We start from the raw sequence: 14,926 nt of genomic DNA on the forward strand, positions 1-14,926 counted from the left end.
AGGGTGATGATGAAGATTTGTGCCCAAGCAGGCCCAGTTAGTCAAAGCTATAAGTAAACTGGGATTACAGGCAGTGGTTTCTTACAGATTTGTTTTGCCCAGTTAAACAGATTCACTAAATTGATTTGGTGTTTAATTCTGCTGAATCATGAGGCATCCCAACCACAAGTCAAAAGTGAAAGCACATCTGAGTTTGTGAACCGTGGCTTCCAAGACACGTGTGCTAGAGCTTTAAGCCCTCGTTACAGGGCTTTTAAGAACTAGTTAAATATAAGATGTCATGTATGCCACCAGACTAAGCAGCTCTCTAAAAATTAATTATGAAATCTAAAGTTGATGATGGGCCAGTGAAATGGAGCTACATTAGAGCTGTTTAATGTTAAATCTTTGCAGCAGGATTCTGGGCCACTTGTGAATGGTCCAGGGGTGTTTTGGTTAAACAGATGCAAAAGGATTTAGTATATGAAAAAGGATGAAAAAGGATTTAGTATATTCTAGATGAAATAAAGCATTTCCACCTCCGTAAATTCTTATACCCTCTACTTGATTTTTTCCTTTTGTAGCTTGTTACTCGCTGTTTCCTGAGCTCTGGACTCCCGCTGTTCTTCTCCAATATCCCACCATTTAATCCCTTTTTACAGTAGAGACAGCTCTACACTGGGCAAGCAGAGCAATGCTAATAAATTCACCCTTAACAAGATTGCAATTAGCCTATTGATTCTTTCAACCAACTTCCTTGCCGCTGCAAAATTGCCTTGCACAATTACATTTCTGTGACACAGCGCAGTGACAGCTAACCGCCTCAGATTTAAATGTGCTTTGATCCCCTCGCCCTTGGAACGATGAAGGTCACTCATCTTTTCTCTGTCCACTCTCTGCCTTTTCATCCATACACCATGTGAATATAGCAATAACACGTTCCTCTCCTTGTTTGCCCTTCTGCAGACTGAAGAAGAAGTCTCAGTCGGTGGATATTGCCAGTCAAGGTTTCTCCCCGACACTGGTGCCCGCCTCGCCCCTCAACAAGGCTGCGCCATCTGTTGCCAAGACAACCACCGTCCTCGCGGTGCAGGAAAACAACACCACCAACTCCCAGCGCCGCAGCCCCCGATGTGGCGAGCTGAAGAGAGGCTACACCATAGGTAAATGACACAGGGGCTGGGACTGTGATCCTGTCTCTCTGTGTGCCAGTGGAGAACATTTCGCCTGAATTTGATGTCCAGTTATTACTTGAGTCAGCATTAAAATGCACCGTCTGAGCTGCTGACATGCATTTCTCACTCAGTTTAGCTTCCCCTTGTCACCTCTTCAGATGCTCTCCCCATTACACAACTCCTGATTCATTTCCTTCACATAATTTTTAATCATGTGGCTCTGATGAGAGTTTTTCCTGTGATGAATTCTATTTCTGGTGGTGGTGGTGCTTGGTGGTGGTGGTGGCTCTGCCTGCTGTGGCTCTCTTTCTGTGTCAGCCAGTGGGTTGGTACTAGTGCCCTTTAGGGAGCTGACTTTTTGGAGATAATGAAATGAGTGTGAGGTAAACTAATTTCCAAACTGATGAATGCGGTGCATCCTCTGTTCACTTCATTGATGAGATTTACTTCACAAGCTGCTTGGGTTGAGGTTAGAAGGTGGAAGTGTGATCTGCGAGGTATTTCTTGCTGTAGGCCTGTTCTACTTTTATTTCACAGTCCCTTTCACGCTTCCTTATTCTGGCTTTATTTGATTCTTTTCAAATGTGTGCTTTAAAGCAAGTCATACCGAATCCAAATACATTGTTATTGTTGCTTTTGGACTCAATGTTTAATGTAGCAAGCTGATGAAGTTATCCGTAGCTGTGGAATCAGATTTGAAGGAGCAGGAAAAAAAGTGATGTAAAGCTCCAAATATGTCAGAAGGAATTTCAGAGAAAAGTGTATAAATATATGAACAGGACATTTTAGTTCAATTTAATAATACCGCAATTAAAATGACACAATCCTTGGGTATGTAAATTTCAGTGATATGATGCTATTAAAATACATTAATAAGAAAACAGGAAGTAGCAATAAGATGGCTACTGCTACCTTTAACAGCAAGTAGCCTTCTGGACAACAACTATTATACAATACAACAGAGAATTTCTCCAGAATATCACTTTTTATATAATGGACTGTATGGTGTGGTCAGTATTATTAGCCCCCTGAAAAACTGAGCGTTTTATTGAGCCAGAGCACAAACCACTGATGTGCAAAGATAACTTACTGTAAAATAGGATTATCTTCCAATTAGCATACAGTATAAAAACTTCAGCAAAGGTTCCAGCTGTCACTCTAGAAATCATCAAGGCAAAAACTAAAGAAATCAGTTTAGATTTGAGAAAACAAATTGTTGATACTCACAAAGCAGGAGATGGATATACAGAGTTATCACAGTGCTTCTAAGTGTGAAAAACTGGAGTGAGATATATCATCAAGAGAGCCACATAGTCCAGAACAAGCCTGGCAGAGATAGGACGCCAAAGACTTCAAAGACTCTGTAAGGAAAACTGATGAGAGATGTGTCTAAACAACTGCCAACACAAGAATGAATGACTTAGCCAAGTCGGGAATTGTAGTCGGGAATTAAGAAGACAATAAAATGCTTCACAGGAAGGGTCTCTGAGGTAGGAGACCAGGAAAACCTCAATTTCTGTAGAAGAGACACCTACAAGCCAGAGTGAAGTACGCTAAGGACAACCTGGAGAAAGATTATGCTTACTGGAATGCGTCCTCTGGACAGATGACATGAAACTAGATCTCTTTGGTCATAGAAACCAAGCAGTCAGCACCAAAATTGGGTCGTTGCTGTGAGCGACTTATGTTGTGTGCTTGACAACAACCAACAAAACATATGTCGCTCCTGGACAGGAGCTACCTCTAGAAGACCAAAGTGAACATTACTGGCTGGCCTGCACAAAGCCCTGACTTGAATCCAAATGAAAATCTGTGGGGTGAATTGAAGACCAAGGTTCATGCCAGTAGACGCTTTAGAAATTCTCAAAAGTAGAACGTGCTGGGATTGCTCAGGAGGCAAGCGTGAGACTACATCAAATGACTTCAGGCTGTTATCCAGAAAAAAGGATACACAGCTGAGGCTAATAATTCTGTTCTCATCTGTAGGAGTAGGGAGTAGTGAAGGAGTGAATGATTTGGGATAAGGTAAAAGGTCACTGTGACCTCACACAGTTTTGCACATTCATTAGCTGGTTGTAACAAACTTTCACAGAAACATTTATGCAGCTACAACATTTTATAGCCAAAACAGCAAAGATCAAATCTAGACAAACATGGATGTAAATTGCACCAAGCAAAGGCATACAACTGTACAATGGCAATTCTAGTCTGATGCCCTTGCAGCTCTATTATTAGAGTTCTTGGTACATTTGAATTTCACTTCATGGCTGAGCATACAGTCTGATTAATCATGTAAATCAGTGCAGCAGCGGTGGCTGTTCTGCAGGGAGAGGACAGCTTTAGAGTTGAGTTGCTGCAGGACCGTGCCACTTTAGGGTCGCAGTGCCCCACTGAGCAGGCACGATTTGGCTCAAGGTGTGCCGCTCTACTGGTGCCACACCAGTGAACTTTCTATAGTGATCACACATCGACGCCGCTGCTTTAAGCAGGGCATTGAGCGAAGAACGGACTGATCCATCAGCTCAGTCGGCAATAATCAATAGAGGAAATTGTGGGATAAAAGCTTGGCCACACAGGTGGACTGGCTGTTGACAGTTCGGCCCGCTCTTGTCATCCATTACCAATTCAATGGCAGCTGCTGGCTCTTTGTAAAAGCACAGGGTCGGAAGTCACAGTCATTCAACCATAAAATGAAATGCGACCGTGACTTATTGTGCTTTTACGGCTTTTAACTACAAAGTAACAAATTGTACAAGGTTCCAAAGCATGAGTCATAGCAGTTAATCATTTGCTCTGGCTAGCGTTGTCCTAGATAAACCACAATTAGATCAAGGCCCGACTTTTCACATGACTACAGAAATACTGCATCTGCCAGTCATTTACACGGCTGGATCACATAATGAGACATTGATGAGCGACTGTCCCATCTCTCTATTTCTTATCGCGATTGGATGTGGAGCCCTGGGGCATTTTTAAACCCAGGCCAGGCTGCTCCTGCAGGGATGATCATGCTAATTTATTCTAATGTGATAGCAATAATGTGGCAGGCCACTCGCTGCGCTTGTCTGCCAAGCTTCAGACAGACCTGTCATTAGAGGCACATAGCAGATTCACAACAGACGTTTTAATAACCCAGCCAATGAGCCTCCTACCAAGGCGACGCCACCTCCGAGGGTAAGTGTTGATGGTGTTCTTCAATTAAAAGTTCTACAGTCACTGCTGCATCCTGTAACGAGAAGAGAGTGAGCAGCATCCAGACATGACGTTGATGAGGATCAGCCATTGCTCAGACTGCTCATTTCATTACATGATTTGCTCAAGAAGAATTGATGGATAACTGTATAACTCTACATACATCCTGAAGGAGAAAAAAGGGTGTAACCAGAACAAGAAGAGAATAAAGAAGTAAAGACAAGGAAATAAGAAGAGAAAAGGGAAAATGAGAGGGGAATACACAGAGAAAAGAGAGGCTGTGGAAGAGAGAAGTGGCAAAAGTAGGAAAGGAGTGTGAGGAGAAAAGAAGAGAAGTGAGGAAAAAGAAAGGAATGGGAAGCGGAAAACGGGTAGAGGCAAATGGGAGTAAAGGAAAGGAAAACACTGAAAGGGAGAAAGAAGTTAAAGGAGAGAAACTATGGGTAAACAATAGAAAAGAAAAATGAAAAGAAAGGAAATGAACAGGTTTTACAGGAGAATAAATAGGGAAGGAGAGAAGAGTGATGGAAGAGAAGACTAAGGAAATTTGACACGAACAAAGAATGAATGGGGAAATGAAAAATGAAAGGAAAGAGAGACGGTAGGAGAAAACAAAGAAACGGCTAATGAAGGAAGGGGGAAGTGGAAGGGAGGAAAATATAAGATGTGAAAGGGGTAAGCTAAGCAAAGAGACGACTGAGGAGGAAATTTAAAGAAGGGAAAAGGGGGGGAAAGAAGGCAAAGGAAACAAGATAAAAGGAAGTGAAAGGAGGAGAAATGATTGCCGCTATAACGAAGGAAAGTAAAACTAAAGAGAGGGAACAAGTGGAAAGATTGGCAATAGAGAGGAAATGAAAGGAGAAAAAAAGCAGAGGCAAAGGAAAGATTCTTGAGGGAACGACACTTGACACCAGCTCTCCCCAGAGTCCCGGCTTCTCCGTCTGACAGCCTCCTAGTCCTACTGCCACGTCTGACCTTTACATCATTATAGCCAGCCTCAAGCCTGCACTCCAGAGCCTGGCGAGAGAATGCCAAACAGGAGATGAACCTTGTGTCCCCGCGACTGTATACTCATTAAGGATGACTTACCGTGTTCCTGCCTACAACAAGCGCATGCGAAAACTGCTTCATCACACTGTGCTCTCATTGCCGTACAAGTGCTCTTCAATCTCTTTATTCTCCGGGGCTGACTCATGCGCTCCGTGCCTATATGGAAGCAGACATGGGTCTGACTCTGCCTATGTTTGTGTACCGTCTCAAGTTAAATATGGAGACAGATTATGGCTATAAGGCATCTTTGTATGGACGCAAAGGCAGAGCCCTGCACAGCATGTCACCGCACCTAATGGCTTCTAAGAGGAGAGCTGGATCCCCCCATTCCTGTTATTTCTGCTCTTTCTACCATTTTATTCCCCAGTGTCTCCTCTGCTTTCCCGCCTTTTCCAACCACCCCCCATGTCTCACTCTCTCTGTCTTCACAGTCTCTACCTTGTTATGCTCTAATGTATTTCCTGTGTTTCTGACCGGGGGGTACCGGCAGAAGGGTAATCTGTCTCAAAGACAGACGGACAGCTCCACAACAGATTGCTACAAACTGTGGCACCGACCGCCGCTGAAGTGCTGGAGAGGGGCATTTTATCACGTTACGATCTAGTCTGGCTTAATTTCTCAACTGAGACAGCTAAACTTATGCTCATGCACATATAAGCACATATGAGCAGACCATTGCCTACAATGGTTAAAACCGGACCTGTTCATAGAGGGTATGCAACTTTGTTAAAAGCAAAAATTATCATCAGTGTTTTCTAAATTTACAATTGAATCTTTACATTTGTTTTTGGTTTAAGTGTGCTAAGTTATAAACTAGTTTTCTATTGATTATTGATGGGGAACAATCAGACTATCACAGCAGTCAGTCAGAGCCTGTTTCTGAATTCCCATCAGGATCCATCATGAATAATTTCCTTTTAAACAAGGTAAACTGTGTGAAATTATTCGAATGCTGCTGTGCACACCTCGGTGAGCACTAGCGGCTTGCAGGCAGAAGCAGAGGCCAGACTTTGCCAGCATAGCATTGTATCGAGGGGAGCTGACAGAGGAAATGCTAATAAACAAGGCGGGTGTGTACGTGGCGGCGTAACCTAACACCCCGAGAGCGGCGGACCCTGCCACCGCCACCTTCTGACTGATTATTCACCTGTTAGTTATTCATTGGATTCTCACTGGAGGGTCGAAGAGGAGGAGGAGTTGGTGTAGCGGTCAGAATATCATTAGCAGCTATTCACAAGATCGAAGGAAGTGTCGGGTTGAGCGTTGGAGCTGGTGTCCTGTTGCTCCTTTACTACTTGTGCTTGATTTTGTGTGTAAAGCCATCGCTACAGCAGTTGTCCTTGAAAATAGTACAGTTTTCCCCCAGTCCCCAGCAGCAGCAGCATAGTCACAGCATGATGTAGCAGGAGGAGCTAATCACTACAGCGGCTGACAGTTACAGCCAGCGCCACGAGTGCTATACTTGTGTCACTCTTGGTTTCTGTATTTGATGTAATTGTCTCAGGTGGCACATCTCTTGTGTTTACACATCCGGACTGTAGCCAGGGGTGGCAATTACACACAAGGCTCTTTAAGACATCCCCTCTGCTCTTTTTCTAGTAAAATGGGACAAACTTGAATTTCTGAAACTAGAAAAGAGATATAAAAGAGATGAAAGCAGTGTAGTGGAGCATTCAGTTTCATTTGCAAATTGAGTAATGGGGAACTCCCAAGATTGTGCAGTCCAAAATTCAAACTTGTAGTCTCAGACATGCAGTGGTAGACAGGAAAGCTGGCAGTGCGGCAAAGAGTCCAAATAGAGACAAGACAAAAGACAAAGCTCCTTAGGTAGAGTGGTTGCCCCGTGATCGGAAAGTCGGGGGTTCGAATCCATTGAAAGGCTACCGTAAGGTACTGTCTCTACACACTGCTCCCTGGACGCTGCATTTGGTGGATGGCGATCGCTTCACTGGGTGAATGGGTTAAATACAAAGGAATAATTTCCCTACAGGGACTAACAAATTATTATTATTGTTATGTGGAATGTTGGAAAGCTTGACTGACAAGAACAAGATGACAGAGAACAATGAGAACAAGGGACTATATGTGTTACTGGTGGGTGATTAACTGATTAAAACTGCGTAAAAAGTTAGCCGTTTTCCTTTGTCTTTTTGTCTTTGCTCTTACCAGCTACAGCCACTGCTGAGTCCACGAGGAATTCAAAATTCCATAATCCCCACTTGCCCCTGGGATGCATTGATACATGTTTTGTTGCTCCTGTTATGCTCCATAGTAGTGAAACATCTGGATCTAAAGTTTTTTTTTTGACCAGTTCAATTTTCATTCCTGTTTTATTTATATAGTACAATCACAACAATAGTCCCCTGAAGTTGCTCTATATGTATGGGAAATACCCAACAATAATACAGATTAAAACCCCAACAATCAAATCAATGTGAGCAAGCACTTGGCAACAGTGGGAAAGAAAAACTCCCTTTTAACAGGAAGAAACCTCTGGCAGAGCCAGGCTCAGGGAGGGACAGCAATCTGCCACGGCCTGTTGGGGGTGAGGGGGAGGGAGACAGGATGAAAAAAGCGTCCATTACAACCAGAGAAGATACTAAGACTTGGTATCAGGGCTGATCCAGAAACATTTTTATGGATCATTAGCCGCGAAGGAAGGCAATAAGAGTCTCATCCTTCCCACAATGCACTGTGCTGTGTTACAAACCTTTGCCTTCTGGTGTTGCTGCTCGCTGCCTTAATGACAGACATGAGAGCGCTTGAGAGTGAAAATGACTTTGAGAAAATCTGCAGAATTAGATTATCTGAGCTGCTTATGATACCAAAAACTAATATTTCTCCTCTGTTTTTGTCATCAGGAAAGATCAGAGTAAATATATTTTCATGACGCTGCTTCTTATCACCATGTAAAACCCAGCGTTTCTATGGTCACATCGTTTCCAACAGTCGAGAGGTGAACATCTTAGATGCAGGAGGATAACTTTTATTGTGTCAAATGATATGCCAGTATAGGTACTCCTTTTATTTACCCGCTTTAATATGTTCACCACCAGGGGGTAGCGTGTTTCCAGAAAGTTTTTAGTGCAGTCAGAAGTAAGTTTGCAGTTTATAGTCCATTTTTCTAAATACCTGGACTTCTACATTAGCAACAGTGCTTTCTTTGCATCCAGCGATTTTTCTTCTTCTTCACATGTTGTACTCAGATTGTCCCCTCTAAGCTTCCTCCTGGATCTCGATACTTCCAGGAGTAGCTGGTCAGCTGACCTAAAAGACCGACAGGGTGTGTAGGGATGAAGAAGCCCTACACACCAGAAGAGAGTCAAAGCAGGGCAAGATTGGGAAAGTATTAAAAAACAAACATAAGAATTTTAAAATAAACTCTAAAAGACACAGACAGCCAGTGCAGTGAGGCCAGCACAGGGATTATATGCTGTCTTGTATGAGTTCCTGTTAGCAGTCATGCAGCAGCATCTTGAACCAGCTGCAGATGTGAGATCAACGACTGACTGACTCCCACTGACTCTGCGTTTCTTCCGCTGGGTCTCACATTTTTTTTAATCCACACAGCTTTTATATTTGTGAAAAAAAAGATAAAAAGTGAGCATAGTTAGTGAGTACAGTGTGGTTCATGTGTCAGACATGTAATTTTTACTAAAAAGGTGCAATTTCGAGTCCCTGCTTTCAAATAATTGCCTAATGGCCACTTATTCCGTTTTAGGTGAGTAAGAGGTGACTTCAGACTCACTGTTTTTGACATGAAATGCAAATGGACATTAGGTATGATGTAAACTTCAGCTGTTTGTCATATATCTGTCTGATATACATTTCTGTAAAGATTAGGTTGATATAACCATTCTATTAGTTTGCTGTAGAACTCCAGACATAGTATTTGTGGTCTGGAAAGAGAGTTTGGCAACATTTGTTTTATTAGAATTGCATTTCATAAAGATGAGTCAAACTTTAAACCAGACAAATGGAAATATCCTGCTTACTCACTGCTGAGCTGTTATTACAGACCATGTATGATGCAGACTATAAGGGCAAAGGAGGACTCTTCTGCTATGAAATCCACCTTAAGTGTAAGTTGCCACTATGCTTTGCATCCCCTGAGTGAATAAGAACGACAGAGGGATTGGATGAACGTTTGTCAGAGAGAATAACCGTTAAAATGAGAAGGGAGAGAGGGAGAGTAAGAGCCATCGGTCACGCTCTGGCAGCAGCACCCACAGCCATGCCAGGGTGCTTTTGCCAGCGGTGCTGCTTGTGTGCGCTGAGATAAGCTCAAGCCTTCCTGCCTTGGCAGTATAGGCCGGTCACGTAGAACCAGAAGGCAGCTTAGCCCCACTGCAAATCCAGTGAAGTGTCTTACTTTCACTTCCTCCCACACAGCCTCGTTCTCTGCCTTTTTCAGGGTTTCAAGCTTTCTCTCTCCTCAGCATCTCCCAACTCTTGTTTGACACTGCATGTTCACTATAGAGATCGGTGTTTATCTTCCTAGGAACCACTGAATTAGCAGAAACATGGAAGAGGTGGAAAGATGTGAGTCATGCAGATGTTTGGTGTGGAACTACAGCTGGCATATTCAGAGATTTCAGGTTTGAGACTGTTGGCTGGGTAAAATAAGTCATTTAAATAAACAGGAGATGAATTCTTATTTTTTTTTAGCCATGTTCAATATGAAGATCTCCTAAAAGGCTAGCCATTTCACACCAAGTAGTGTAAAGCTAGATATACAGATGAAGACAAAATTCTACCACCTATGAAACTGAAAGTTTCTCTCAAAATTTTGTGCACAGTCAGGGGTTAAAATGGGATTCAGCAGGTGGGGGAATCCTAAAATCAGTTGTAGTTGCTCAGCATGGTAGAGGATCACAACTCACAATAATTTAAATTAAGAGCTGGCAGTGATCAGCTGACCTGCGGCTCTTTGTGGATGTACACAACTGCAAACGAACCTGTTTATCCTGCACTAATATATGAATGTACATGAAAAATGTCACATGTACAGACCCAATATCTGATTTACAAACACGAGGACTTACATGTAAGCTTTACATATCCAGTTTATGGAATACCACTGAGAGAGTCCTTACCTTTAAATCTAACCTCTCTTCTTCCTCTCCTGTCCTGTCTTCCTTACTTTTCTCCATCTCTGAGTGAAGTTTAAGCTTTAACACACTGTGTGACAAACTGCACACAAACAGTTTGTGTGTTTGCTGAGGTTTGTTAAGCTGATAGAAACGTTGCATTTGAAATTACCTGCCACATAAAAAGTATTGCTCCCTTTATGCTCACTCGTCTTGTTCTAGCGAGATGCTGAAGTATGCGACCGCAGCTTGTGGACACTTGCAATCATTCCTGTGCTCTGCCAAAAAGTAAAAACACCAGCCTACTTTAACTTCTGACTTTGGCACACGGTTTTGCATCTTTCATATCTTTTTGTGCAACGCAAACAGGATTGCCTCTTATCCTTTAATGCTCAGGCTCAAATTGGTTCGATGTTTGATGGCCTGCAGTGAAACCTAAAGTAACAACCCAGTTTTGAAAATGTAAGAAGTAGAAAGTACCGATATTTATTTAAAAATGTCAGGACTAAATGTAAAAAGTTGTCAGACAATAAATACTCAAGTAAAGTCCAGATACCTGAAATTTCTATTTAAGTACAGTAACAAGGTATTTGTACTTCATTATTTACCACCTCTGACAATAATAGACTTATTAAACAAAAAAAAACAAAAAAAATGACCAAGATCAGTATTATTAGCTGGAAAAAAACTGAAAATTTCTTAACCATAGCACAAACCACTGCTGTGCAATGATGTGCTTTAACTCTGTAACACTCAAAGCTTGTAAAATCAAGTTAAAACTTATGATTTTCTTCCAATTTTACACCCAGTATTAAAACCTCAAGAGTTTGACCTGTCAGAAGCTACTAAAAACTAAAGAAGTTAGCTTAGACATGAGAAAAAGACTTGTGGATGCTCACAAAGTAGAAGGTGGATATATAAAGTTGTCACAGTTTTTCCAAATGTCAAGAACTGGAGTGAGATATATCATCAACAATTTAAAGAGAGCCACACAGTACAGAACAAGCCTGGCAGAAGTAGGAAGCCTTCAAAGACTGTAAAGCAAACTAGTGAGAGATGTGTCTGAAGACCCCAGAACAACTGCCAAGATATAAATACAAGTCAAGAGTCAATAAGAGTCGACAGTCTTGACTTGGCTGACTGTGAACCTGCAGACTGAAGTATGCTAAGGACAACCAGGAGAAAGACTATCCTTTGGTCAGATGAGACAAAACTAGAACTTTGGCCAGAGAGAGCTAATGTTAGAAGACAGAAGGGAGAGGAGTACCACCCAAAGAACACCCTCCCGACAGTGAAACAAGGAGGTGGCAGTATCTTGCTGCTTCAGTGCATCTGGAACTGGGAATTTCAATTTCAATTCCTTCAAGTTGGAAGGAATAATATGTGAAGATTTTGAAAGAAAACCTCAAGTAGTCAACAGCAAAACTGGATCCCTAAAACATGCGTTGCTCCTTGAGAAGAACTACCTCTAACTCTGACTTTAATACCACTGAAAATCTGTGGAATGAACTGAAGACTAAGAACAAGCCAGAAGACCGTCGAATCTGCAAGAGACTGAGAGATTAGCCAAAGAAGAATCGGCTGGGATTGCTCAGGAAACTACAACAAACGACTGCAGGCACAACTGACACAACAAGACATAATGTGGATTGCACAACACTGGACATTATATTTCTTTATTTCCAGTTAATACTTGTACAGCTGCTGTTATTGTGTATATATTTATTTATATTTCTTCATACATTCTTATATAGTTCTATATTGTGTATTTTGTTGCACACTTATTTTATTTTCAACTTTAATTTATATATTTTATCTTATTCTTTCCCAGTTAAATTTACCCTTCATTCTAATTTGTGTTGTACAGTTATTTCATTTTTAACCTTAATTTATATTTTATTCCTTCCTAGTTAAACTTACCCTTTTTAATTTTTCATATTTATTTCCCATCTTATTCATAGCCTTTTCCTTTTTTTGTTTTCTTTAGGTCACGAGCAGTTGTCCAAGCATTTCACTACATATCGTACTGTGTATGACTGTGTACGTGACAAATAAAATTTGAATTTGAATTTGAATTTGAACTGACTATTAGCATCAGGTGGGGTAATAATTCTGTCCTCATCTGCATTGTCTTCAGAGAGATATGTTTTGATATACTATATTCAGTGTTAAAATAGAGTTTATTATCAAAGCCATTGTTAAAAGCAGAGCTCTGTGCAGGTAACTGAAAGTTTAATTCCTATTCACAGCTATGCAGCCATATGAACAAGGCACTACACACACACACACACACAGCAGTCTTTGCATACACACTAGGGGTTAAGGCAGTTTGGGTAATATTGTACAAGAACTTTGACAGTTAATCCGGTGAAAGCAGCTGTGCCTACAGGGTAGCACAGTCTACACTGCATGTTGATAAGAAAAGGCTCACAACAGCATGCCCAAAGGGCTGCATTTATACTGAGCAGCACCAGAAGCAGTCAAATCACACTGTTCTTGCAAACCTTAATTGGGATATCTGATACTTGTGGATGGGCTTTTTTTCTGTCTGTAAACAACAAAGCAGTGATTAGTTTTATTCAGGTACTGCTTGTAATAGCACCTGCAGTGTTTTTAGTTTGATGTAGACGTATCACGATGTGCGTCCATGCACTTTGAGGCCGTGCACAAGAAGTGTTTACATGCATGTACATACCTGATTTGATATATCCGCACTGCAATATGAGAGAGGTGGACAGACACATGCACCTCAGACCTGCACAGACACCCAGGAGGCCTCAGGAACCATTTTTACAAAGGTTAATAGTATGCTTTAGTCATCCCCAGACAGCAAGGGAGCCGCTTTGATGTTAACTTGGTTACAGGGAGGGAATGTCACCTCTGTTTTACCAGGTTTTGACTTTTTACTTGTGCTTATTATTCTCGGAGCGCTCTCCACGTTCTTATCCAGACCAGACTAGCTGCTCTGCGGATTTAATTACATCCCATTGGTGCCCTCTAAACTTCCTCTTTGTATCATGATTGCAAACAATAGGAGTTAAAAGGTGACCTGAATGCAAATGACATTTTCTGTATTGAAACGGTTGGTCCTATTGCAAAGCCAGACGAAGCAGCTCACAACCAAATTTATGCAGGCATTGAACATCTCTGGTTCCATCAATATTACACTAATTAGGCTGCATCCAGAGTGAATTAAGGTGAACATCCATTTAGCCAAACGCCATGTTTATAGAAGAGGAGGTATTGTTACACCTGTAGTTTAAAGAGGAGTTGCAGCTGCTGCTGCATGCAAATGCTATGAAACCTGTTTGCTGTGGACAGACTTGTGTATGCAGGACAGACATGCAACTAAGAGGATAAGAGGTTCACTTCTCCTTAGACTGTCTCAATGTTACACGGATCACAATGATGTTAGCCCTGTCGCAAATGGCCTTTAATATATTTGTCTGACATTTGTCATTCCTGAATGACGCGTGCACTCCCTAAATCAGTTCTGTGCACCTTTTATGCCCTTAGTTTTTCATAAGGAAATGATATGAGATTAACTTCAAACAGACCTTCACATTCCCCTGTTTCAAGGACACTTAATGTAGATTTGTATCCACAGCATAGTATGCTGTCATATGTATGACTCAACACTGTGTGGATCTAAATCGCTGCACTGAATCACATCTTGGCCAGCAGCAAAAGCCACAGAGATTTGTAGCCACCAAGGCCGTTGTTAGGTTTTTTTTTTCCCCTTCTCCTTTTTTTCCCACTTTGACAGAAACAAAAACATTAATGTTTTCTTCTGGAGTGAAAGAAAGCAGTGCAAGGAAAAGAGGCTGAATTTACTGCAGCACCACTGTAAAAGATCTATGGGTCGGATTTATTGGCCTGCCGGTGTAATTACGTTGACCGGGGAGTCTCTCGGTGGCCCTCTTCTCGTTGGGCTCAATTTATAAATGCCACAGAGGCAGTAATCCCACTGTTTCCCCACTTAGTTTGGAAAGGGCTGTAGCCATCCTCTGGCTAGGATTGATTACATATAGCTCAAATGAAGAGTAAGCAGTTTTCCACTGTCGAACGCCAAGACCGGCCCCAGCTATTGATTCATTTTACAGCGGAGGGAAAATAAGATCTGCCACTTCGCATAACGGTTGATATTTGTTTCTCTTTGCTCATGAATTTATGGGCTCCCGTTGTTTAAGAACGGCTCTATTTCCCCAGTATCTAATGTACATACTAAAAACAGAAGAAACCCTGCTTATGCGACGGCAGGCGCTGTAAAGCATTATTACTCAGTGCCTTTAAGGAGTCGATAAATCTCACAGTTATGGATGATATTTATGGAAAAAGTAACTGAATTTACAGCAGCACTGGAATCGGATTGCTCGTACGAAACACTACAAGTTGTGTTAATGTAGATCCTTAATGATATACAACTGTTTGATCTGTGTC

General features: G+C 41.7%; 1 protein-coding gene across 7 annotated transcripts in view; it reads left to right on the plus strand.

The window, feature by feature from the left end:
• The window catches only part of oxr1a (oxidation resistance 1a), a 182,919-nt gene that overhangs the window by 85,193 nt on the left and 82,800 nt on the right, over window positions 1-14,926 (plus strand). For all 7 annotated transcript variants that reach the window (XM_026184156.2, XM_026184158.2, XM_080307880.1 and 4 more), the window contains one exon: window positions 946-1,142. In XM_026184156.2, the coding sequence (XP_026039941.1) occupies window positions 946-1,142 (197 nt within the window). The remainder of the gene's footprint in view (window positions 1-945; window positions 1,143-14,926) is intronic.

The sequence above is a fragment of the Astatotilapia calliptera genome, chromosome 11 (assembly GCF_964374335.1).
Source record: "Astatotilapia calliptera chromosome 11, fAstCal68.1, whole genome shotgun sequence".
In the NCBI taxonomy this organism is placed as follows: Eukaryota; Metazoa; Chordata; class Actinopteri; order Cichliformes; family Cichlidae; genus Astatotilapia; species Astatotilapia calliptera.